We start from the raw sequence: 26,034 nt of genomic DNA, 5'->3' as shown, positions 1-26,034 counted from the left end.
TATTATATTGATCGATCGTTGATAAATTGAATTATTTACACTTTTTCAGGATTTTTCAAGAACATTGCCTTATTCACCGGAGGAGATTAATGAGGTGAAAGATTTTTGGGCAGATTACTTCATGAACAATGTCGACTTTTAGCTTAATTTGTAATATGAACTCGATCTCTAGCTAGATACCTTTGTTGTAGTAATTTTATGTTTGTTGTAACATGTTGGTTGATCTATGACGAATTTAATTGCCTTTTATTGGGAACGTTAATTACGTTGTAAACTATTGTGACAGGTATTATTTATAAATGTATTCCCGGTATTGGGAAGCGTCTACTTTCAAAGACGATCATGTCGGAATTTCCAATAAAATATTAAAAAACCAATTTAAAAAAAAGCAAAAAATAAGTCATTTGCCACGCACGTTAGCTTAATGTGCGAGGCAAATGACTTAATTTTTTGGCGCTCAAATTGTCATTTGCGTCGCACATTAAGCTATTGTGCGTGGCAAATGACTTTTTTTTGGCGCCTGAAAGTCATTTGCCACGCACTTTAAGCTAATGTGCGTGGCAAATGACTTTTCAACATGGTGCCTGAAAAGTCATTTGCCACGCACATTTGCTTAATGTGCGACGCAAATAAGGGTCATTTGCATCGCAATTTTGTGCGATGCAAATGACTTTTAGTCATTTGCATCGAGATCTTTTGCCACGCACAATGTGCGATGCAAATGTGCTTAAAAGTGCGATGCAAATGACCCTTTTTCCACTAGTGTCAGGGTATCACCAAATCAGTTTGTGTAAGGCCGATAGAAAGAAGGTCGCCTTCATCACAGAAACAGGGGTGTACAGTTACAAGGCTATGCCGTTTGGGTTGAAGAATGCAGGAGCAACCTACCAAAAGCTGGTGGATAGGGTATTTGCTTCTCAGAAAGGGAGAAACATAGAAGTATATGTGGATGATTCAATAGTTAAAAGCCGATTGGCCAGCGACCACATTGATGATTTGAGAGAAACCTTCGAAACACTGAGGAAGTTTAGGATGAAGTTAAACCCCAAGAAATGTGTATTCGGGGTCCGATCAGGAAAGTTCTTGGATTTCCTAGTAAGCGAAAGGGGAATTGATGCCAACCCAGATAAGGTAGAAGCAATTATGAACTTACCAGAGCCCGGTTGCATAAAAGACGTGCAAAAGTTAACAGGAAGAATGGCCGCATTGACCCGATTCATTAGCAAATCAGCAGATAAGTCGTTGCCCTTCTTCAACGTATTAAAGCAAAACAAGAAATTCAAGTGGGGAGAAACAGAACAAGCAGCTTTTGAGGCTGTAAAACGGCACCTGCAAGCCTTACCCACGATAGCCCGACCAGAGGAGGGAGACACGCTGCAGCTATACATATCCGCTTCTCAGCACACAGTAGCAGCAGTACTGATCATAGAGAAGGATAAAGCACAGATACCGGTGTACTTTGTCAGCCACATCTTGCAAGAAGCAGAAACGAGATACTCCTTGATAGAAAAGTTGGGATTGGCAGTGCTGATTGCAGCCAGAAAACTGAGACCCTACTTTGATGCACACGGAATTAAAGTCCTCACAAACTACCCACTGGAGAAAGCAATGCAAAAAATGGACACATCAGGTAGACTCCTAAAATGGGCGATTGAACTGTCAGAATTTCACATGGAATATCGGCCTAGAACAGCTATAAAAGCCCAAGCACTGTCTGACTTCATAGTCGAAGCATCATATCAGGAGGAGGAAATAGAGGAAGGAAAATGGGAAGTAGCAGTAGACAGCTCTGTTACCAAGTCAGGGGCAGGAGCAGGGGTAATAATTACTTCACCAGAAGGAGACCAGTTCGAGTATGCTATTAAGTTCTCTTTCCAGGCATCAAACAACGAGGCAGAATACGAAGCTGCAATTGCTGGCATACAAATCTGCATGGCGGCTGGTGCTCGTAGGCTCATACTCACAACCGACTCACAGTTGGTAGCAAACCAGATCTCAGGAGAGTATGAAACGAAGGAAGAATCCATGAAACGATATGCCGAAAAGCTTAAACAGTCAGTGGCACAGTTGGAAAGTTTTGAAATAGAATTAGTGCCCCGATCAGAGAACATGTTGGCAGACTCCCTGTCAAAACTGGCCAGCTCAAGTGTTATGATCAAATCAGTAATGATGGAAGTCATGCATCGAAGGAGTACGGAGATAGTGGGGAAAGAGGTCATGGTAATCACGAGCCAACCTGAATGGTATGACACTATGTGGACATACAAGAGAGATGGAACACTGCCTACAGAAAAAACGGAGGCAAGAAGGTTGATTAGAAACTCATGCTGGTTCATAATCATCAGAGGTCAACTCTATAAACGGGGTTTCAGCTTGCCTTTGTTACGATGCATATCAGCGTATGAATCGGCACGACTGATAGAAGAAATGCATGAGGGAATTTGTGGAAATCATCAGGGAGGAAAAACCCTTGCACTGGTATGCCAAAGGCAAGGATACTACTGGCCGACAATGTTAACAGACGCACAAGAGTACGTCAAGAGATGTGAAAAATGTCAAGTTTTCTCGACAGTCATCAATCGTCCTGCAAACGATCTCATGCCAATCCTAAATCCAATACCGTTCGCCCAGTGGGGAATGGACATTCTGGGACCATTCACAACGGCATCTGGTGGAAGAAAATTTCTGATAGTGGCAGTTGATTATTTCACCAAATGGATAGAAGCAGAACCAGTGGCAAAGATAACTGCAAATCAGGTCAAAAAGTTCATATGGAAAAATATAATCACTAGGTTTGGATTACCAATGGCAATCGTTATGGACCACGGGGTACAGTTTGATTGCTCGCCAGTACAAAGTTTCTTGAGTCTGTACAAAGTAAAATTTGCCTACTCTTCTGTTTGCCATCCTCAAAGCAATGGGCAGGCAGAAGCTGCCAACAAGCAGATACTGGCAGCAATGAGAAAGAAGCTGGATGACTATAAGGCTGGTTGGGCCGATATTGTTCCTGAAATACTCTGGGGAAATAGAACCACCGTTAAGGAAGCAACGGGAGAGAGCCCATTCCGCCTATGTTTCGGATCAGAAGCAGTGATACCAGCAGAAGTAGGGTTACCCACATTCAGGATCCAGCATTATGAAGAAGACAAGAACGGCCAATTGTTAAGGCAGGAGCTGGATTTCCTCCCAGAGATCAGACTCAGAGCAGAAATCAGGTCAGCAGCATACAAACAGCGTATAAGTAACACTTACAACAAAAGAGTAAAACACAGGCAGCTGGAAGTAGGAGACCCGGTGCTCCGTAGAACTGCAGCTACGGGCAAGGCAAAGGTTCAAGGAAAATTAACCCTAAACTGGGAAGGGCCCTATCAGATATGGGAAGAAATCGTACCAGGAGCTTTTAGGCTGATGGATATGGGGGGAGTCGCATTGAAAAACTCGTGGAACGTCAGCGTCCTTAGAAAGTTTTATGTGTAATCAGTAACCCAAAAGGCCGGTTGAGCCAGGCCTGTTATGGTCCATGAAATGAAAGGAAGTCGAAGAATTCAAAACAAACAAAATCGAACCCTTAAAGTAGGTCAACAAGGCTAGTACCAGCTTGCTGACTCGGGGTGATGTATAATCAAAAATCGTGATTCAAACCCTTAAAGTAGGTCAGCAAGGCTACTACCAGCTTGCTGACTCGAGGTGATGTATAATCAAAAATCGTGATTCAAACCCTTAAAGTAGGTCAGCAAGGCTACTACCAGCTTGCTGACTCGGGGTGATACGAATCAAACCCTTAAAGTAGGTCAGCAAGGCTAGTACCAGCTTGCTGACTCGGGGTGATGTATAATCAAAAATTGTGATTCAAACCCTTAAAGTAGGTCAGCAAGGCTACTACCAGCTTGCTGACTCGGGGTGATACGAATCAAACCCTTAAAGTAGGTCAGCAAGGCTAGTACCAGCTTGCTGACTCGGGGTGATGTATAATCAAAAATTGTGATTCAAACCCTTAAAGTAGGTCAGCAAGGCTAGTACCAGCTTGCTGACTCGGGGTGATGCGAATCAAACCCTTAAATTAAGTCAGCAAGACTAGTACCAGCTTGCTGACTCGGGGTGATGTATAAGCAAAAAACAGATTCAAACAACACAATAACATAAGCATAAAAGCAACACCATCTGATAAAATAAATTCGACAGCCAACACCAAAACATTCGTTAGCTGTTAGAAACGGCACAAGGTAAAGTACCCTTTACCAAATCAAAGTTTACAAAAACAAGCGTAAAATGTTTCAAGGCAAAAAGTGCCACAAACAGCTAATACCAAAAGTGCGTTTAAAAATAAGCTAATCTTTAAAAGCAGCAACGCCAGATGAACCACAAGACGATACCGGTGATGACTGCCCGCATCTTCAATCTTGTGGATGATCCGTCTGGTTGGTACTGGAAGACAGCAGGGCAGGATCCAGGTAATCCTCTTCTTTCAGCTCAATTGGAGGGAGAGTCAAAGGATCAGCATTCTGAATAATCTCTTCGGGAACGATTTGTGTCTCCCAACCAGTAGGATCCTTATGCTTCTGCTCCACCAGAAAGGCATACTCAATATCCTGGCAATCCTCCTTTGTCAGACCAATGCCATGCACACCACAGCGATGAGCCGCAAACCAGCCGTCGTTATGACTGTCAGTAATGCGCTTGCTATAAGTCTGGCTGCGGGTAAAACGCAAGGCACCATCTCGAGCACCGGTTTTGTAGGCAACCTTGGCCTTTTCATCTGCCTCCTGCAGCCTCTCAGACAGCTCTTTGTTTTTTATCTCCTCTGCAGCCAGCTTGTTCGCAACATTCTCCAGCTCTTTGTTGCGCCGTTTTAACCTCTCCAACTCAGAGGATTTCTGATCCAGATCACGTTTAGTATCACCCACCTGTCAGTTCAAATCAGCCTGCCTCTTCTGGAGGGCCTCATTCTGCTCCTGGTAGCAGAGATACAGCTTCACAAGCTCCACTGCAGAGTTGCACGCCTATGAAAGATAATTCTTTAAAAACAACAAAGATACAAAGAAAAAAAGACCAAAGCATACCATAAAAGTAACAGCCCAACCGCCGATAGAACGAGCAGACGGATCACGAATAGTAAGGGGCTTGGGGGCTGGCAAGGAACTCAGCTTCTTTGTTTTCTTGGCAGGAGATTCACTAACAGGTTCCTCCCGCGATAAACCTCGTTTCTTGTTGGCCCTGGTTGCGTAGGTTGATAAGGTGGAAAACACGCCCTTCAGATTTGGAGGATTATTGGTGGTAGGACGACCGTCTTTTCCCAAACCCAGAATACCAAAATCAAGAGTATGCAGACCTGGTAAGAAAAACACGTAAATATTCAAACACAGACAGCAGAAGTACATACAAAACAACGAAAGCATACTTGAACAAAATAGAAGGGGGATAAGCTATCAGCCCCACGACCATACCAAGAGTATGGGTGTGGCACAAGCCGACTGCAGACAACGGCCCATTTGCCAAAATATACTTGGCAGGAGGCAACCAATATCTAGGAACGGTCACAGATTCTGTAAACCGGTGTCATCATGCAAACAGGACACAAACTGATACGCCCTCTTTTCTCTAAAACCCAGCTCCCGACCAGGATAGTGATTCATATGAGGACGGGGCAAGTGAAAACGGGTCCGGATCGGAAAGTCAGACGGCACTCTTAACCAATAGAACTTCTTCTCCCAATCTTTGCAGCTAGACAGTTTGGGGTTGACATTCATCTTACTTCCCTTGATGTAAAAAGACCACTAGCCAGATTTCTTTTTGTATTTCTTAAGCCCAATCAGCCTCCGGAATAAATTGACAGTTTGAGGCCATTGCTTGAAAGACAGCAACCAGGTAAAAGCAACCACATTCCTCACAACCTGAGGCGTTACCTGCGTCAAGCACACATTCCAAGCCCGAAATACCTTCTCTATAAAGGGATGCAGGGGAAATCGGAGGCCAAAATCGAAATGGTGGGCATACACGCCGATATGACCAAAAGGACAATCCAAAATCACACTCCCCTCAGCGGGAATCACAAGACGGTAGCCTTTGGGCAGCTTCAAGTATTCTTTGGCCCAACGCGGATGGTTGTCTTTGATAGCCCTATCACGAAAAGTTTTGACTATCTTTTCCTTGCCAACGACACTACCAGTGGGAGGAGGACACTCAACCCTAAATCTCATCTCCTCCGTGTCGGAGTCTGGCTCCACATCCAAATCTCCTTCCCTCACAACCTGCTCACAGAGAGATGTCACATCTTCACCATCATCCCACAGCTTACCAATATCATCGTCAGACTCCAAAATCGAATCCCCTATGTCCTCATTTTCTTCCCCATCACTACCAGCAGAGTTGTCAGACCCTGCAGCATTTGAGCCTGTAATTCCTTGGCAGCATCCGCGTAAGACGGTTCAAAGTAGTCAGAAGTAGACGGTTTATCATCATCCTCAAAATTTACGTCCTCAGAAATGGACGCAAGGTCAGCATCATCATACCCAGCCCCACTCAACTCATTCTCACTATCTCGCTCACTCGACATTATACCTAGACACAAATTTATGCGCAAGGGGGAAATACAAAAGAAAAAAGACTATACCTTCTAGCACAACATGAATCTAGCAGCCAAAGAACCGAGAAAAAGCACTCCCACAAATACCACAGTCAGCAAGCAGAGCAGCAGCAGAGAAAAACTCGCAAAAACAAAGGAGAGAATTTGAAGAGGAGAGAGAAAAGTTTTAAGGGAAGAATGAAAAAGTTTGGCAATTTAGGAAGCAAAAGTTAAATAGTCAAAAGACGAAAAATGGGCGATTTGACGGTTAAAAGAAGTTGAAAAGACAGGTCAAATCGCAGCCGTCGAAATAAACATTAAAGCGACACGCGTCGCATGGCATGCAGATGCATTACACGTGGAACAAATTTAAGCGGTACAAATTCAAAAAACCTTCCAAATTCTAAAGATCCAAAGTCCCAAGGGGGCTAATCGGCATCCAAAGTCCCAAGGGGGCTAGTCAGCATCCAAAGTCCCAAGGGGGCTAGTCGGCATCCAAAGTCCCAAGGGGGCTAGTCAGCATCCAAAATCCCAAGGGGGCTAGTCAGCATCCAAAGTCCAAAGGGGATAGTACCCTAAGGATCATATCGGTAAGGTGGACCTGGTTCTTTCTTTAATTGATCTGCTTATTTTTTCGCGAAAAATGCAGGGGGCCAAGTCAGCATCTGAAACATAATCAACGCACCAACACATTTCGCGAAAAACGCGCAGTCATGTGGGCTAGTTGTAGAGAGAGCACTATTTTCAGAGCAAGCACATCAGCCAAGACAGATATGCTCACTCTGAGGGGGCTAGTTGTACGGGTGTGCTACCAGCTGGCTGGTAGCATCCCCTACCAGTTAAGGATAATAGCCTATAATCCTTAACGACAGCTATTATTCCTTACCAGCATCTCCTAAAAGCCGGTAGGGAGGCGGCACGTGATCAATCAAGAAGTCAACGGGTCGCTATCAATCGGGTAGGACCCATTTGTCCGTACGCCCGACCCGCGCCTATATATATGAGCTTCATTTATTACAAAAGGTACGCAATTACAATCATTTTCACCAAACCTAAAATACTTATTACTTACCATACCTGACTTTAGCATCGGAGGGGGGATCCTCGAATCACCCTCGAGGCTAGTTCATCTTTGTTATCTGCGCAGGATATCATCAGAATAACAACACTACACGATCAGCAAGACCTCTCCAACCGTTCCCAATTCATACCGGAACACTGCCTATGATTGATTCTTTGCATTCAATTTTCTTGACTCCATCAACGAGCCTTAAATTCTTAAAATTTATGGAATACCGTTACTGAAAATTATATAGGCGCATACAGTTTTAAATTAGATAAATTAGAAATCAAAAGATTTGACATTTTTTCCATTTAGGTTGTACACAACTGCTCATCTGTCGTTGTTTCAGAGCTAAAATATTGTACAAAGTTTTAGGCTTCAGAAAAATAAGCATATTGCTCCCACATAGGAAAAGAAGAAGATACAAGATTAGAATAGCGGTATAAATAAGTGCCCGTAATTTTTGTTAAACTCACGCAGCCACGCAGTAAGCCCAAAGCGAACTATTCTTTCGCCTTTTACTAAAGAATACCGTGTGCTCGCTGCATTTAGTGGCATACGTTTATTTTTGGAGGGAGTTCCATTAGGAGCTTCCATTAATACAGTATCACTTGTCAAGTAACCGTGGAATGAATTAACAGCTACCATTTAACTGGAAAACAATGTTCTTAATTTTGTTTGTATTTGTGCAAAAGGAAATTTTAGGTTTTGGAATTTTCTAATTTGATAGAGTTGCGATCGAACTTTGATAATTTTTTAGTGCAAGTATTGTGATAAATGTAAGAAGTGGTTGATCAAGGGAGTATAAGACATGATCGGCTTACTAATATATCTTTTGATCTTCGCTGTATAAACTGGAAAGTAAACACATGGTGTTTACCATATCTTCTTATAGCTAACAAGGCCGGGAAGAAAGAAAACATTACAGAAGCTTATAGTTTACCAGCTAGAAGACTTTACAAAAGATTTTGAAGTGGAGCTGAGCAGAAATGTTGATTGGGCCGTAGCTGTGCACTGTTGAACTTTCTGATGAGTATATGTGTATCCAATACGTTTCTGTCTAAAAGATGCATCTTCGGGAAACAACGCAATAAAATACCATCAAAGTACTCCGTATAAGATAACCGAAGCAGAGAATTTTGTTTTGTACCATACATTAGTATTCCGTATAAGATAACCGAAGCAGAGAATTTTGTTTTGTACCATGTATTAGGCTAGCTAGTCCTTAGATCTCTTCTGAAAATATAGGGAATTAAGTTGGAAGGACCTACGCAAATGCAGTCGCCCAACCAATGCCATAAATATAGGGAAAGGGAATGGACAGGAGCCGCGCGAATCTGAAGAACCTCATCCATAAAAAAGCACCAGTTATATATAGAAGCTGAAACCACCATAGATGTTCTTACTACAACCAATGCATAAATATAGCTAGTTGAATATGAAGAACCGCATCAATATATACAAAACTGTACCGATATAAAAAGATAAATCCTCTCCTAAAGTCGTATTTTGAAATGTTTCCAATAATATGTTTTGACATTTTCACCGCTAACAGAATCTTAATTGAATTTTTCCAAACTAACAGAATCTTTAAGAATTGAATTAGACAAGGGCCGCGCGAACGCAGGCCCTCACTATCACAAATCATGACGTAGACTCTCCCACTTGGGGAGATCTTAGGCTGATGCCCTTCCTAAGTGCAATGGAAGCCATCAGCCTAGGCCATGAGCCTTGTTGATCGCCCATAGACCTCGTCCAGGTAAGTAAGTTTTACATTATTCACTCTTCTGATTTATACTAGTTTCATTTCGTAAACATTATGCTTTTTCAATGTGGGATGATTGTATTAAAAAGTCAACTATGGGAATTGAAGTTACTATTCATATGCATTCCAAGCCCCCAACAATCGTACTTTTTTTATACGGAGTATAAAGGAAGAAGACATGTTAACTCCTAATATAAACATAACTCATCCGATTAACAATAAACCAGTATCGAAAATTTCAAAACCTCTAAGTGAGTGACGAACATGAGTGACCTTTGTTACGCACAAGTGCGTGTCCTTAATCACCTCTTGAAACCAATAACTCACCTCAAAAATCTTAAAATTAACACCCTGGATTCATATCGCGTCACTAACCAATCTTGATAGGCATTTCTAACAAGAATCACAACTTTCTCTACTGTAGAAGCTACATTACAAAATATAGGTTTGTTTATAGTGAACCAGACGATCCACCAAACAAAGGCTAAACCGACCAAGCTCGTCTTTACACTGATTAATCACGTGAACAATAGGGATTCACCGTTGTTAACATGTGATCCTATTGGTAATATGATACATCAAATAGGTGAGGATTTCAACATTCAAACTGGTGGTGTGAGATTAAATATAGAAATGGATCTTCTGATTATAAAGACATAAATACCATTGTTAGATTCTCAATAATGACATTATTGCTTTGTTTTATACTACTCGCGAATAAGGTCGGTCAAAACACGTTTGATAAGTTAATAAAAAAACTTTAACAAAAAAAATGAAGCTCGTTAAATAAACGCGTCAAGCTAGAACAACTTCATGTTCGACCGTCAATGTTAGTGAACAACTCGTTTAAGTTCTTTTGTAAACGTGATTATGTTCGAGTATAACTCGTTAAAGCTCGTTCTATCTCAAAAAAATTATGACATTGTATATCTATTTTTAATGAAATCAAAATTTATGTTACCTATAAAATTTGGTCATAAATTATTTATCATATCTTATGACATTTTTATTGTAGAAAGATTTGAAAAAAGTTAAAAAAATCTATCACATAAAATACTCTCTCCGTCCCAATTTAGTCGTTACACTTACCTTTGCACCAAGTTTTAAGTGATAAGTGGTTGTTTGGTTATCAATTATTATTATATTAAAAAACTAGATATGATAGGAGTTAGTGGGGTATTTTTTTAATTGAATGAGAGAGGGTATGAGGACAAAAGAAATTAGTGGGAAGAAAGAGACAATAAATAATTGTGGGGTCATTCATAATTTAAATATGTAACAACTAATCTGGGACGAACGAAAAAAGAAAGTGTAATAACTAACCTGGGACGAAGGGAGTAAATTGTTTTAAAGGTTTAGGTATAGTTTATTTATCAAGCTCGAGGTCAAACTCGAAATGCAAACAAACTTGTTGGTTAACAAATATCGAACAAACCAAATTCTTAGAACAAGAAATTTTTAAAAGCTTGTTACCTCGAGTTAGCTCGAACATACTAGTAATCCTTATCAAGCTTAACTCGAACAGTAAAAAATCCGGATCGACCCAACTCATTTGCAGCCTGAGCATAAATAGAACAAAAGAGCGCCAATTTAAGATTGATTCATCGTACACTATATAGGATTGATTTGGGAATTAGTGGGGTACGCCAGGCTTGTGCAACAATGCAACGCATGGGCGACGTGACAACACCCCAATAACAAGCTATTGTGATGGGTCTTTCACCTTAAAAAATAAATTTAATATCGTTGTGGGCCATTGGCCCACATATTAGATATTAAACTGATAAGAACAAATACTGCACTTTATCTTAGCCAAAAGGTCGAGAAAGGTATGAGTTGTTCAAAACAATAAAATTGGTTTATATGTTCTACATAGTAGCCTGTACTTTCTTCTTTCCATGTGGAACACTGTATAACCAACTCAAGGTAATATATACTCATAAACAAAACCTCAGCAGATTCTTATCCTATCTTCGATAAATACTTCTAATGCATTTGGTCACCATATTCAATGATTATCCATGCATTTGATTATATTTTTTTTTCAAAGGCAACTTAGGGCTCGTTTATTTTATCAAACTCGAGGTCAAACTCGAAATGCAAAAATCTTGTTCGTTAACAAATATCGAACAAACCAAATTCTTACAACAAGAGTTTTTAAAAGCTTCCTCAAGCTCGATTTAGCTCGAACACTAATAGTGTTTATAAATCTCAACCCAAACAGTCTAAAGCCCGGTTCGACTCAACTCGTTTGCAGCCCTAGCCCTAGTTGGAACACACCAATTTATGATTGTTTCATCGGCGAATACGTAGGGGGTGTTTGGTTAGGAGAGGTTTGAGGGAAAAAGATCTTTTTGGGGTGAATTAGAGGTTTGACCTTTAGAAAAAGCTAATTGGGAGTGTTTGGTTAGGAGAGGATTGGAAGAGAGTTTTGGGGTGAAAAAGCTAATTTAGAAAAAGTTCAATATAGAAGCTTTTTGCAATTAGAGGTTTGAGAAAGTGGATGAAAATGACTATTTTGTCCTACTATTGCATATAATTACAACCACTATCAACTTGGTACCCTACATATTTTTCTCCTAAAAACATTACTCACACATTCTTTTTCATTTCACCCCATTTACTAGATTCGTTTTTTGTTGTAATAAATTTTATATTAGTACTTTTAAGCAATTGAAGTATATTGCAATCATGCTTAAAATATCACTAGTAATATCTCTCTAATTGAAAAATATATATAATTGATAAATTTAAATTAAGAATAAATTTTTTTTAAAAAAATATATTTATTTTATTTAGTCAATGTTTATTAGAAAAATATAAAGAGTAAAAATTTAACACAATAAACTATTTGTCTAATATTAATAAGAAACAAAGTATGTCAATGTCCTTAATGGTCATTTTACATATTAAACCGCTGACAACTATCAGCTAATTTACCAAACACTTTTACACAAACAGCTAATGCAACCAGATAGCCAGATCAGCTAATGCAAACAACTAACCGCTAACAGCTCCTAACCAAACAGGGCCATAATATTGGTTTGAGAAATAGTGGGGTACGCCAGGCCCGTGCAACAGTGCAACGCATGGGCGACGTGAAAAGACCCCAATAGCAAGCTATTGTGGTGGGTCTTTCCCCTTAAAAAATAAATTTAATATCGTTGTGGGCCATTGGCCCACGTATCAGATATTAAACTGATAAGAACAGATACTACACTTGATCTTAGCCAAAAGGCCGAGAAAGGTATGAGTTGTTCAAATCAATAAAATTGGTTTTATATGTTTTACATAGTAGTCTGTACTTTCTTCTTTCCTTGTGGGACACTGTCTAACCAACTCAAGGTAATATATACTCATAAACAAAACCTCAATAGCTTCTTATCCTATATTCGATAAATACTTCTAATGCATTTGGTCACCATATTCAATGATTATCCTTGCATCTGATGATATTTTTTTTAAGGCAACTTAGGGCTCGTTTATTTTATCAAACTCGAGGTCAAACTCGAAATGAAAACAAGCTTGTTCGTTAACAAATATCGAACAAACCGAATTTTTACAACAAGAGTTTTTAAAAGCTTCCTCAAGCTCGATTTAGCTCAAACACTAATAATCTTTATAAATCTCAACCCAAACAGTCTAAAGCTCGGCTCGAATCAACTCGTTTGCAACCCTAGCCCCAGTTGGAACACACCAATTTATGATTGTTTCATCAGCGAATACATAATATTGGTTTGAGAAATAGTAGGGTACGACAGGCCCGTGCAGCAGTGCAACGCTTGGGCGACGTGCAAAGACCCCAATAGCAAGCTATTGTGATGGGTCTTTCCCCTTAAAAAATAAATTTAATATCGTTGTTGTAATAGCCAAGTTTTTAAGTTGCTTTTAATTACAAACTAATGTTATTTTATTAACTTGATTACTTTTTTAATAAAAGACGAGTACTGATTATTTCTTTTTAAGCTTATCAATAATCTGATTTTTTTTGTTTACAAAATGAGGTGGTAAGACAATTTTACCCTTATTATATAATTAAGGATTAGTCATCTTCATCTTTGCTTCGTGACACTTGTAGAACCTGCCAGCACCATTTAGTGTTGTCAAGTATCTTTGGTTCTCCGAGTCTTGTTCGGTTTTGGAAAATTTGGTAATATTAATCCAACCTTTGGCCGATTTTCGTTTATTAAGCCCACCTACGACATATTTTTTAATAATCTCACATTTACCACCCAACGACTTTTATTGGGCCCAACACGTCATAAACCTATTGTAGGCGGTAATATGTCCCTACGTGGAAGTACTCTCTCTCGATATATTCAGTCATCATCATCAATTCATCACCATCTCGATGATTTTTTCACCGGTTATCTGTCACTTAAGCTCAATAAAAGTCGTTGGGTAGTAAAGGAAGGATTATTAAAAAAATATGTCGTAGGCGGGATTAATAAAAAAAAACCGGCCAAAGATTGGATTAATAATACCAAATTTTCCTTCGGTTTTCCATTCTTTTGATTAAAAGGGAATGGTTGCTCTCATCAAAATCCACATTAAGAAAAGCTATAATATGAATATTTCATTGCAAAGCTTGAATGTTTTGATTCCTTATTTGTTTTGATAAAGCCAAACCACAAATAGGAACACTTTCGCCTCCTATTTTTTTTTTGGGAATTGCCACCAACATAGGGCTTCTCTGATGTTGCTTCGATCTGTTTCGTGCAATTCCTACCACATGCGTTCAGGTTTTGTCAATAGTTCTTTCATGAAATTTGTAGCCCATGAAATGTTAATCAGTTTAGCCTCGAGAATAGTTCAATTCGGAGCGGTATTCTAGGAGATAATCCCTCCCGAAACTAAGTGTTGCTGTTGTTGTTGTGATGTCAGCACCAGATTTTTGTTTCTCTTATTTCAATAATCTTCTGATCATTTTTAGATTCTATTCTCTGAATAAGAATTGTATATCTCTTCGACCTAATGAACTTAGGCTCAAGAATTACTAAAAATGGAACCCTAAGCTAGGAGATACGATCTTCCGAATCTGACAGTTGTTTCTGCCAACGTGTTGTTGTTGTTGCCCCTCTTCCTTGTTACTTCTCACTTCCCCAACTTCTCAGTTGTGTTGTTGGCTTCTAAAGGAAAAAGTCAAGATAAAATTGATAGTCAAGATTATGAGTTAGCATTGGAGATTAAAGTATGGGATGTGTCCTGGAAGATTGAATTCGGATTAAAGCGATCGATGGTGATCGAGAAATGAGATTCTTGAAGGTTAGGTGTGACGATTAAAGGTACACATTGGCCATCCACCTTGATGAAAATTTATGGCTTGTGTTATCTTTATTTTAAGAATGTGATTTACGTTTAACAATATGAATTTCTATTTAAGTTTTACTTATACTATTGTGATTTGGAAAGCCTAAATAAGATGTGAATATGAACATTTATAGAATTTCAATGATTTTAATATTTGTGTTTTTAATTTATATATCTCAAATGATTTAAACATGAGGATTGTGAAAGCTCAATTTTTGAGACTTGGAATTTTGATTGTGAGACATTTTGATAGATTTGAACATGAGACTTGTGCTAATTCGATTGTGAGATTTGTGAAGATTTGGTAGCGATATATATTAAGGTTTGGTTACATATTTGGAGGACGTGACCCATGTGAGATTTATAAAGATACATATATTTGTTAAGAATGATATGGGTTGTAATGTAATCGAAATTCCATACTCTAAGTCGGCTTATGTTAGCTTCATTATATTTAGTGCATTTCGGAAAATATAGTTGAATATCATTATGGGTAATCAAGCTATAGATATGACAAATTTTGAGATAAGATACGGAGTACATGACTAGGGAACTATGAGTGTGACTCATAAATATTCACCTATGTTGGGATTATTAAGGTTTAGCAGGGACTATCGGTTGAATCATAAGCGATAGGTATATTCCTTTGTATTCCTTTGTTTTTCTTGAACTATTAATTGAGCGATATAATTTTATAATAAGATCTATAAGATAATTATTTTCTTTATGTTATAGTTAGAGTTATCACTAAACAGTAGTTTTACCAACATATTAGTTAGTGTATAATTTTAACTCGAATATGACGATAAGGATTGGTTACAACGTAAATGGCTTTTTGAAATAAGTTTTATGAATTGGGTAACCATAAAAATAAACTAATTGATCTTCTAAAAATCCAGTTTTAAGCTACTCAATATATAATGTATTTTAATTTTCCGAATTTTGATTTATGGCCTATATTTACCAAGTTATCCTTTATCGAGTTGTGAAGCTCAATGTTTATTAAATTATTTCATTTGAGATCTTTACATGGTTTTTGTAAAGAGTATGTTGAATTTAAAAGTTTAAGATTGTTCTTGACTAAATTGAAATAATATAAATGATAGATATTTTAATACGATTAAATTGTGGAATTATATATATGTTTTATACTTTATCCCAAATGAGAATTAGTTATAAGATCTATGTGATAGAGTTTTGTACGTAACCATGTGTGATTGAGCATGAGATTGAGTTTGACTAGTACGGATTGAGCTATTAAGCTTGTTTGGGTATAGTATTTTATTGAAAAGCCAGATTCATTTAGTACTACTTATAAGTGATCAGACTTTATGAAGATTACGCAGTAAAAGGACATGAGCTTATTATGTTATTGCGATTATAAGCTAATGGTTTAGAGGTGTGATCTTTGTGTTATAAACCAAATTGATTGAGCAATTGTGTACTTCAAATTAAGGGCTTCTATGGATTTATAGTGAGTTTGGACATTTGAGCTGAAGAGTATGATTTGTGATAAGCTTAAGAAATTTGAATTGCCCTGGAGTTTAATCCGTACTCGGGTGCGGTTAAGAGAATAGAAATTTATATAATACTAGGTTTAAAACTGTTTTTCAAAGCATCACATATACGAAATTTGTGAAAAGTAATGAGTACTTCATTTTGATCTTCAAGCGAATATTTTGAAATTTGTATAAGTATGGTTTGTGCCAAGATTTTCAATTGTGTTTAAGATTTCAGATGAGGTTTTGTTGTGATACAAGACTTTAATTAAGTGTGATTATGTATATTTTCAAAATTTATTAGTAAGTTTTCAAATGTGTTTTTATGGGGAAGAAGCCGTTAACAACAACCATGAACAACATTTGTGTATTTGTGTGTGATCTGTGTAAATACACATATGTGCATCTGTGTAAATGTACATCTGTACATCTGTGTGGGGACATGTCATATAAGTCTTACAAGCATGTGTGAAAAGGTGGGTGACGACCCCTAAAAGCTTGGAGGCAGCGGTTCTTCAACCTGTCTCTATTCGTGTTCTCTTCCTCGGTTTATATATATGTTTAAAAGATAAAATGTGTTTGATTATGCTAAAAGTAGAAAATATTGTGAAACTTGTCAATGTGTGTGATTTGAAATGTAAATGATTTGCTAGAAAAAGCAAATATCTCGTAGATATGTGCTTTTGTGCAAGCTTTGGATTATCAAGGATTTCTAAGAAATACATTTTTGATATTACTATTTGATATTATTTCCAAAATAAATTATCAAGAGAATATCGTATTTGCGTTTATTGTTTCCAAAAGGAAAGTATATGTGTGATTTGGATGTGAGCTTCAACATCAATATTTTCTTCATGTTATATCGAGAAGCGGAGAATTAGTCTTAGTTAAGTTGTGTTAGTTGTTTGAGCTCAGGTAGACTCTAAGATAAGAGTTGAGAATATGTGATGGATTCAGTTTCAAAGCATATGAGATTAGTTACGTTGAAAGATGGGGTTTGAATACTTCTAAAAATATAAATCTTACGATCTTTGGGAAACACCTGGTGATTGAGTCCAAAGCCTTGCTTGATTTATTTATCAATATGAACATCAAAGTTATGTTCAATGTTTCATGTGCTTTAAATTATTGCAATTTGATTACTGAGGCTTAATTTGAATATGATTTTATTCGTATTGAATCGGTTTTATCTTTGAAATAAATAACTCACGAAATTATGTTTTAAGCCACTAAAATGAATTTCAGGTTGGGCAATGTATACTCAATTTCCCTGACTTTGTTCTTTGAACCTGTCCTGGTGGGAGGGGGGGGGGGGGGGCAGAATCCTTTTTAGTGATTTTGCAGGTATTGCGTAGGCTCGGATGTGGATTACAAATGTGATTGAATAAGGAATAATTTCGCTGAAATGTTATGAGGCCATCAAAGATTATGATAGGTTAAGATCTCTTGTGTATTTATAGTTGATTATAAAGGTTAATTCAGGTTTTGTTTTGTAAATTGAATTATAAGCATAATTAGTAAGAAATAAAAAATTCTAATTAGCAGGTCAAAAGTGTGGGCTGTTACAGTTGTTAACCATTGACCCACGTACAAGATATTAAACTGATAAGAACAGATACTACACTTGATCTTAGCCAAAAGGCCGAGAAAGGTATGAGTTGTTCAAATCAATAAAATTAGATTTATATGTTTTACATAGTAGCTTGTACTTTATTCTTTCCATGTGGGACACTATCTAACAAACTCAAGGTAATATATACTCATAAACAAAACCTCAATAGCTTCTTATCCTATCTTCGATAAATAATTCTAATGCATTTGGTCACCATATTCAATGATTATCCTTGCATTTGATGATTTTTTTTCAAGGCGACTTAGGACTCGTTTATTTTATCAAACTCAAGGTCAAACTCGAAATGCAAACAAGTTTGTTTGTTAACAAATACCGAACAAACCAAATTCTTACAACAAGAGTTTTTAAAAGCTTCCTCAAGCTTGATTTAGCTCAAACACTAATAATCTCTATAAATCTAAACCCAAACAGTTTAAAGCTCGATTCGACTCAACTCATTTGCAGCCCTAGCCCTAGTTGGAACACACCAATTTATGATTGTTTCATCGGCAAATACATAATATTGGTTTGAGAAATAGTGGGGTACGCCAGGCCCGTGCAGCAGTGCAACACATGGGCAACGTGCAAAGACCCCAATAGCAAGCTATTGTGATGGGTCTTTTCCCTTAAAAAATAAATTTAATATCGCTGTGGGCCGTTGGCCCACGTATCAGATATTAAACTGATAAGAACAGATACTACACTTGATCTTAGCCAAAAGGCCGAGAAAGGTATGAGTTGGTCAAATCAATAAAATTGGTTTTATATGTTTTACATAGCAGTCTGTACTTTCTTCTTTCCATGTGGGACACTGTCTAACCAACTCAAGGTAATATTTTTTTTTTTGGTGCAAATGAGCCACAAGGGCGGGGATGAGTATCGATCCCAGGATCTCCTGGAACCGGGATGGGAGCTCTAACCAACTGAGCTATCAATCACTCTCCCACTCAAGGGAATATCTACTCATAAACAAAACCTCAATAGCTTCTTATCCTATCTTCGATAAATACTTCTAATGCATTTGGTCACCATATTCAATGATTATCCTTGCATCTGATGATATTTTTTTAAGGCAACTTAGGGCTCGTTTATTTTATCAAACTCGAGGTCAAACTCGAAATGCAAACAAGCTTGTTCGTTAAAAAATATCGAACAAACCAAATTCTTACAACAAGAGTTTTTAAAAGCTTCCTCAAGCTTGATTTAGCTCGAACACTAATAATCTTTATAAATCTAAACCCAAACAGTTTAAAGCTCGATTCGACTCAACTCATTAGCAGCCCTAGCCCTAGTTGGAACACACCAATTGATGATTGTTTCATCGGCAAATACATCATATTGGTTTGAGAAATAGTGGGGTACGCCAGGCCCGTGCAGCAGTGCGACACATGGGCGACGTGTAAAGACCCCAATAGCAAGCTATTGTGATGGGTCTTTTCCCTTAAAAAATAAATTTAATATCGCTGTGGGCCATTGGCCCACGTATCAGATATTAAACTGATAAGAACAGATACTACACTTGATCTTAGCCAAAAGGCCGAGAAAGGTATGAGTTGGTCAAATCAATAAAATTGGTTTTATATGTTTTACATAGTAGTCTGTACTTTCTTCTTTCCATGTGGGACACTGTCTAACCAAATCAAGGTAATATAATTTTTTTGGTGCAAATGAGCCATAAGGGCGGGGATGATAATCGATCCAGGATCTCCTGGAACCGGGATGAGAGCTCTAACCAACTGAGCTATCCATCACTCTCCCACTCAAGGTAATATATACCCATAAACAAAACCTCAATAGCTTCCTATCCTATCTTCGATAAATACTTCTAATGCATTTGGTCACCATATTCAATGATTATCCTTGCATCTGATGATATTTTTTTAAGGCAACTTAGGGCTCGTTTATTTTATCAAACTCGAGGTCAAACTCGAAATGCAAACAAGCTTGTTCGTTGACAAATATCGAACAAACCAAATTCTTACAACAAGAGTTTTTAAAAGCTTCCTCAAGCTTGATTTAGCTCGAACACTAATAATCTTTATAAATCTAAACCCAAACAGTTTAAAGCTCGATTCGAATCAACTCATTTAAAGCCCTAGCCCTAGTTGGAACACACCAATTGATGATTGTTTCATCGGCAAATACATCATATTGGTTTGAGAAATAGTGGGGTACGCCAGGCCCGTGCAGCAGTGCAACACATGGGCGACGTGTAAAGACCCCAATAGCAAGCTATTGTGATGGGTCTTTTCCCTTAAAAAATAAATTTAATATCGCTGTGGGCCATTGGCCCACGTATCAGATATTAAACTGATAAGAACAGATACTACACTTGATCTTAGCCAAAAGGCCGAGAAAGGTATGAGTTGGTCAAATCAATAAAATTGGTTTTATATGTTTTACATAGTAGTCTGTACTTTCTTCTTTCCATGTGGGACACTGTCTAACCAAATCAAGGTAATATAATTTTTTTGGTGCAAATGAGCCACAAGGGCGGGGATGATAATCGATCCAGGATCTCCTGGAACCGGGATGAGAGCTCTAACCAACTGAGCTATCCATCACTCTCCCACTCAAGGTAATATATACCCATAAACAAAACCTCAATAGCTTCCTATCCTATCTTCGATAAATACTTCTAATGCATTTGGTCACCATATTCAATGATTATCCTTGCATCTGATGATATTTTTTTAAGGCAACTTAGGGCTCGTTTATTTTATCAAACTCGAGGTCAAACTCGAAATGCAAACAAGCTTGTTCGTTGACAAATATCGAAAAAACCAAATTCTTACAACAAGAGTTTTTTTTTAAAAGCTTCCTCAAGCTTGATTTAGCTCGAACACTAATAATCTTTATAAATCTAAACCCAAACAGTTTAAAGCTCGATTCGACGTAACTCATTTGCAGCCCTAGCCCTAGTTGGAACACACCAATTTATGATTGTTTCAACGACAAATACATAATATTGGTTTGAGAAATAGTGGGGTATGCCAGGCCCATGCAGCAGTGCAACACATGGGCGACGTGTAAAGACCCCAATAGCAAGCTATTGTGATGGGTATTTTCCCTTAAAAAATAAATTTAATATCGCTGTGGGCCATTGGACCACGTATCAGATAATAAACTGATAAGAACAGATACTACACTTGATCTTAGCCAAAAGGCCGAGAAAGGTATGAGTTGTTCAAATCAATAAAATTAGTTTTATATGTTTTACATAGTAGCTTGTACTTTATTTTTTCCATGTGGGACACTATCTAACAAACTCAAGGTAATATATACTCATAAACAAAACCTCAATAGCTTCTTATCCTATCTTCGATAAATAGTTCTAATGCATTTGGTCACCATATTCAATGATTATCCTTGCATTTGATGATTTTTTTTCAAGGCCACTTAGGACTCGTTTATTTTATCAAACTCAAGGTCAAACTCGAAATGCAAATAAGTTTGTTCGTTAACAAATATCGAACAAACCAAATTCTAACAACAAGAGTTTTTAAAAGCTTCCTCAAGCTTGATTTAGCTCGAACACTAATAATCTCTATAAATCTAAACCCAAACAGTTTAAAGCTCGATTCGACACAACTCATTTGCAGCCCTAGCCCTAGTTGGAACACACCAATTTATAATTGTTTCATCGGCGAATACATAATATTGGTTTGAGAAATAGTGGGGTACGTTAGGCCCGTGCAGCAGTGCAACGCATGGGCGACATGCAAAGACCCCAAAAGCAAGCTATTGTGATGGGTCTTTCCCCTTAAAAAATAAATTTAATATCGTTGTGGGCCATTGGCCCACGTATCAGATATTAAACTGATAAGAACAGATACTACACTTGATCTTAGCCAAAAGGCCGAGAAAGGTATGAGTTGTTCAAATCAATAAAATTGGTTTTATATGTTTTATATAGCAGTCTGTACTTTCTTCTTTCCATGTGGGACACTGTCTAACCAACTCAAGGTAATATATTTTTTTTTTGGTGCAAATGAGCCACAAGGGCGGGGATGAGTATCGATCCCAGGATCTCTTGGAACCGGGATGGGAGCTCTAACCAACTGAGCTATCAATCACTCTCCCACTCAAGTTAATATCTACTCATAAACAAAACCTCAATAGCTTCTTATCCTATCTTCGATAAATACTTCTAAAGCATTTGGTCACCATATTCAATGATTATCCTTGCATCTGATGATATTTTTTTAAGGCAACTTAGGGCTCGTTTATTTTATCAAACTCGAGGTCAAACTCGAAATGCAAACAATCTTGTTCGTTAACAAATATCGAACAAACCAAATTCTTACAACAAGAGTTTTTAAAAGCTTCCTCAAGCTTGATTTAGCTCGAACACTAATAATCTTTATAAATCTAAACCCAAACAGTTTAAAGCTCGATTCGACTCAACTCATTAGCAGCCCTAGCCCTAGTTGGAACACACCAATTTATGATTGTTTCATCGGCGAATACATAATATTGAATTGAGAAATAGTGGGGTACGCCAGGCCCGTGCAGCAGTGCAACACATGGGCGACGTGTAAAGACCCCAATAGCAAGCTATTGTGATGGGTCTTTTCCCTTAAAAAATAAATTTAATATCGCTGTGGGCCATTGGCCCACGTATCAGATATTAAACTGATAAGAACAGATACTACACTTGATCTTAGCCAAAAGGCCGAGAAAGGTATGAGTTGGTCAAATCAATAAAATTGGTTTTATATGTTTTACATAGTAGTCTGTACTTTCTTCTTTCCATGTGGGACACTGTCTAACAAAATCAAGGTAATATATTTTTTTTGGTGCAAATGAGCCACAAGGGCGGGGATGATAATCGATCCCAGGATCTCCTAGAACCGGGATGAGAGCTCTAACCAACTGAGCTATCCATCACTCCCCCACTCAAGGTAATATATACTCATAAACAAAACCTCAATAGCTTCTTATCCTATCTTCGATAAATACTTCTAATGCATTTGGTCACCATATTCAATGATTATCCTTGCATCTGCTGATATTTTTTTAAGGCAACTTAGGGCTCGTTTATTTTATCAAACTCGAGGTCAAACTCGAAATGCAAACAAGCTTGTTCGTTGACAAATATCGAACAAACCAAATTCTTACAACAAGAGTTTTTAAAAGCTTCCTCAAGCTTGATTTAGCTCGAACACTAATAATCTTTATAAATCTAAACCCAAACAGTTTAAAGCTCGATTCGAATCAACTCATTTGCATCCCTAGCCCTAGTTGGAACACATCAATTTATGATTGTTTCATCGGCAAATACATAATATTGGTTTGAGAAATAGTGGGGTACGCCAGGCCCGTGCAGCAGTGCAACACATGGGCGACGTGTAAAGACCCCAATAGCCAGCTATTGTGATGGGTCTTTTCCCTTAAAAAATAAATTTAATATCGCTGTGGGCCATTGGCCCACGTATCAGATATTAAACTGATAAGAACAGATACTACACTTGATCTTAGCCAAAAGGCCGAGAAAGGTATGAGTTGGTCAAATCAATAAAATTGGTTTTATATGTTTTACATAGTAGTCTGTACTTTCTTCTTTCCATGTGGGACACTGTCTAACCAAATCAAGGTAATATATTTTTTTGGGTGCAAATGAGCCACAAGGGCGGGGATGATAATCGATCCCAGGATCTCCTGGAACCGGGATGAGAGCTCTAACCAACTGAGCTATCCATCACTCTCCCATTCGAGGTAATATATACTCATAAACAAAACCTCAATAGCTTCTTATCCTATCTTCGATAAATACTTCTAATGCATTTGGTCACCATATTCAATGATTATCCTTGCATCTGATGATATTTTTTTAAGGCAACTTAGGGCTCGTTTATTTTATCAAACTCGAGGTCAAACTCGAAATGCAAACAAGCTTGTTCGTTAACAAATATCTAACAAACCAAATTCTTACAACAAGAGTTTTTAAAAGCTTCCTCAAGCTTGATTTAGCTCGAACACTAATAATCTTTATAAATCTAAACCCAAACAGTTTAAAGCTCAATTCGACTCAACTCATTTGCAGCCCTAGCCCTAGTTGGAACACACCAATTTATGATTGTTTCATCGGCAAATACATAATATTGGTTTGAGAAATAGTGGGGTATGCCAGGCCCGTGCAGCAGTGCAACACATGGGCGACGTGTAAAGGCCACAATAGCAAGCTATTGTGATGGGTCTTTTCCCTTAAAAAATAAATTTAATATCGCTGTGGGCCGTTGGACCACGTATCAGATAATAAACTGATAAGAACAGATACTACACTTGATCTTAGCCAAAAGGCCGAGAAAGGTATGAGTTGTTCAAATCAATAAAATTAGTTTTATATGTTTTACATAGTAGCTTGTACTTTATTCTTTCCATGTGGGACACTATCTAACAAACTCAAGGTAATATATACTCATAAACAAAACCTCAATAGCTTCTTATCCTATCTTCGATAAATAATTCTAATGCATTTGGTCACCATATTCAATGATTATCCTTGCATTTGATGATTTTTTTTTAAGGCGACTTAGGACTCGTTTATTTTATCAAACTCAAGGTCAAACTCGAAATGCAAACAAGTTTGTTCGTTAACAAATATCGAACAAACCAAATTCTTACAACAAGAGTTTTTAAAAGCTTCCTCAAGCTTGATTTAGCTCGAACACTAATAATCTTTATAAATCTAAACCCAAACAGTTTAAAGCTCGATTCGACTCAACTCATTTGCAACCCTAGCCCTAGTTGGAACACACAAATTTATGATTGTTTCATCGGCAAATACATAATTTTGGTTTGAGAAATAGTGGGGTACGCTAGGCCCGTGCAGCAGTGCAACGCATGGGCGACGTGTAAAGACCACAATAGCAAGCTATTGTGATGGGTCTTTTCCCTTAAAAAATAAATTTAATATCGCTGTGGGCCATTGGACCACGTATCAGATAATAAACTGATAAGAACAGATACTACACTTGATCATAGCCAAAAGGCCGAGAAAGGTATGAGTTGTTCAAATCAATAAAATTAGTTTTATATGTTTTACATAGTAGCTTGTACTTTATTCTTTCCATGTGGGACACTATCCAACAAACTCAAGGTAATATATACTCATAAACAAAACCTCAATAGCTTCTTATCCTATCTTCGATAAATAATTCTAATGCATTTGGTCACCATATTCAATGATTATCCTTGCATTTGATGATTTTTTTTCAAGGCGACTTAGGACTCGTTTATTTTATCAAACTCAAGGTCAAACTCGAAATGCAAACAAGTTTGTTCGTTAACAAATATCGAACAAACCAAATTCTTACAACAAGAGTTTTTAAAAGCTTCCTCAAGCTTGATTTAGCTCGAACACTAATAATCTTTATAAATCTAAACCCAAACAGTTTAAAGCTCGATTCGACTCAACTCATTTGCAGCCCTAGCCCTAGTTGGAACACACCAATTTATGATTGTTTCATTGGCGAATACATAATATTGGTTTGAGAAATAGTGGGGTACGCTAGGCCCGTGCAGCAGTGCAACGCATGGGCGACAGGCAAAGACCCCAATAGCAAGCTATTGTGATGGGTCTTTCCCCTTAAAAAATAAATTTAATATCGTTGTGGGCCATTGGACCACGTATCAGATAATAAACTGATAAGAACAGATACTACACTTGATCTTAGCCAAAATGCCGAGAAAGGTATGAGTTGTTCAAATCAATAAAATTGGTTTTATATGTTTTACATAGTAGTCTGTACTTTCTTCTTTCCATGTGGGACACTGTCTAACCAACTCAAGGTAATATATACTCATAAACAAAACCTCAATATCTACTTATTCTATCTTCGATAAATAATTATTATGCATTTGGCCATCATATTCAATGGTTATCCATGAATTTGATGATATATACTTTTTTAAGGCAACTTATGGCTCGTTTATTTTATCAAACTCGAAATGCAAAAAGCATGTTCGTTAACAAATATCGAACAAACTAAATTCTTTAAACAACGGAAGAATAATCGTGGTATACATATATCCTTCGCTACAAAACAAGTGAAGAATACCCGCCGAACATTTCGCCGCGAGCCCAGAGGGCTCTACGTGTCCTCGCGTCGCAGTATGATCTCGACCTTGGAAAGTTGTACAAATACGCACCGATTAAAGTCAAATTGCTTTGCGTTCACCAAAACCGAGCTAAAAGACTAATGGAAGATTACCATAACG

General features: G+C 37.7%; 1 protein-coding gene, 14 non-coding genes and 2 pseudogenes across 15 annotated transcripts; 2 read left to right on the top strand and 15 right to left on the bottom strand.

Annotated features, from left to right (window-relative positions):
* The first annotated feature begins 744 nt into the window (after nucleotides 1–744).
* LOC130462861 (uncharacterized) lies at nucleotides 745–3,477 on the top strand. The gene has a single exon (XM_056831824.1). It carries the CDS (start codon nucleotides 745–747, stop codon nucleotides 3,475–3,477), a length of 2,733 nt encoding a protein of 910 aa, XP_056687802.1.
* A 4,626-nt stretch (nucleotides 3,478–8,103) lies between these two features.
* On the top strand, nucleotides 8,104–8,218 carry LOC130466405 (U5 spliceosomal RNA). The gene has a single exon (XR_008926639.1). It is a non-coding gene; the product is annotated as a U5 spliceosomal RNA (small nuclear RNA).
* Nucleotides 8,219–9,232: 1,014 nt separating this feature from the next.
* Nucleotides 9,233–9,392, bottom strand: LOC130466365 (U1 spliceosomal RNA). The gene has a single exon (XR_008926601.1). It is a non-coding gene; the product is annotated as a U1 spliceosomal RNA (small nuclear RNA).
* A 1,634-nt stretch (nucleotides 9,393–11,026) lies between these two features.
* On the bottom strand, nucleotides 11,027–11,223 carry LOC130466360 (U2 spliceosomal RNA). The gene has a single exon (XR_008926598.1). It is a non-coding gene; the product is annotated as a U2 spliceosomal RNA (small nuclear RNA).
* A 1,221-nt stretch (nucleotides 11,224–12,444) lies between these two features.
* On the bottom strand, nucleotides 12,445–12,641 carry LOC130466608 (U2 spliceosomal RNA). Its single transcript, XR_008926788.1, has one exon. It is a non-coding gene; the product is annotated as a U2 spliceosomal RNA (small nuclear RNA).
* Nucleotides 12,642–13,137: 496 nt separating this feature from the next.
* On the bottom strand, nucleotides 13,138–13,299 carry LOC130466368 (uncharacterized; annotated as a pseudogene).
* Nucleotides 13,300–17,667: 4,368 nt separating this feature from the next.
* LOC130466361 (uncharacterized) lies at nucleotides 17,668–17,854 on the bottom strand (annotated as a pseudogene).
* Nucleotides 17,855–18,349: 495 nt separating this feature from the next.
* LOC130466696 (U2 spliceosomal RNA) lies at nucleotides 18,350–18,546 on the bottom strand. Its single transcript, XR_008926864.1, has one exon. It is a non-coding gene; the product is annotated as a U2 spliceosomal RNA (small nuclear RNA).
* Nucleotides 18,547–19,164: 618 nt separating this feature from the next.
* LOC130466686 (U2 spliceosomal RNA) lies at nucleotides 19,165–19,361 on the bottom strand. The gene has a single exon (XR_008926855.1). It is a non-coding gene; the product is annotated as a U2 spliceosomal RNA (small nuclear RNA).
* A 616-nt stretch (nucleotides 19,362–19,977) lies between these two features.
* LOC130466630 (U2 spliceosomal RNA) lies at nucleotides 19,978–20,174 on the bottom strand. Its single transcript, XR_008926802.1, has one exon. It is a non-coding gene; the product is annotated as a U2 spliceosomal RNA (small nuclear RNA).
* A 620-nt stretch (nucleotides 20,175–20,794) lies between these two features.
* LOC130466355 (U2 spliceosomal RNA) lies at nucleotides 20,795–20,991 on the bottom strand. Its single transcript, XR_008926594.1, has one exon. It is a non-coding gene; the product is annotated as a U2 spliceosomal RNA (small nuclear RNA).
* Nucleotides 20,992–21,486: 495 nt separating this feature from the next.
* LOC130466706 (U2 spliceosomal RNA) lies at nucleotides 21,487–21,683 on the bottom strand. The gene has a single exon (XR_008926874.1). It is a non-coding gene; the product is annotated as a U2 spliceosomal RNA (small nuclear RNA).
* Nucleotides 21,684–22,302: 619 nt separating this feature from the next.
* LOC130466619 (U2 spliceosomal RNA) lies at nucleotides 22,303–22,499 on the bottom strand. The gene has a single exon (XR_008926794.1). It is a non-coding gene; the product is annotated as a U2 spliceosomal RNA (small nuclear RNA).
* Nucleotides 22,500–23,116: 617 nt separating this feature from the next.
* On the bottom strand, nucleotides 23,117–23,313 carry LOC130466699 (U2 spliceosomal RNA). The gene has a single exon (XR_008926867.1). It is a non-coding gene; the product is annotated as a U2 spliceosomal RNA (small nuclear RNA).
* A 617-nt stretch (nucleotides 23,314–23,930) lies between these two features.
* Nucleotides 23,931–24,127, bottom strand: LOC130466358 (U2 spliceosomal RNA). The gene has a single exon (XR_008926596.1). It is a non-coding gene; the product is annotated as a U2 spliceosomal RNA (small nuclear RNA).
* A 495-nt stretch (nucleotides 24,128–24,622) lies between these two features.
* On the bottom strand, nucleotides 24,623–24,819 carry LOC130466356 (U2 spliceosomal RNA). The gene has a single exon (XR_008926595.1). It is a non-coding gene; the product is annotated as a U2 spliceosomal RNA (small nuclear RNA).
* A 495-nt stretch (nucleotides 24,820–25,314) lies between these two features.
* LOC130466359 (U2 spliceosomal RNA) lies at nucleotides 25,315–25,511 on the bottom strand. The gene has a single exon (XR_008926597.1). It is a non-coding gene; the product is annotated as a U2 spliceosomal RNA (small nuclear RNA).
* Between the last annotated feature and the right edge of the window lie 523 nt (nucleotides 25,512–26,034).

This window comes from Spinacia oleracea, chromosome 1, assembly GCF_020520425.1.
Source record: "Spinacia oleracea cultivar Varoflay chromosome 1, BTI_SOV_V1, whole genome shotgun sequence".
Taxonomy (NCBI): Eukaryota; Viridiplantae; Streptophyta; class Magnoliopsida; order Caryophyllales; family Amaranthaceae; genus Spinacia; species Spinacia oleracea.
The sequence above is the reverse complement of the archived record's forward strand: the minus strand, read 5'-3'. Positions and strand labels throughout refer to the sequence as shown.

What these genes read in the sequence shown, in the direction of transcription:
- LOC130462861 (XM_056831824.1), top strand. Translation starts at nt 745, where the DNA reads ATGACCCTTTTTCCACTAGTGTCAGGGTATCACCAAATCAGTTTGTGT.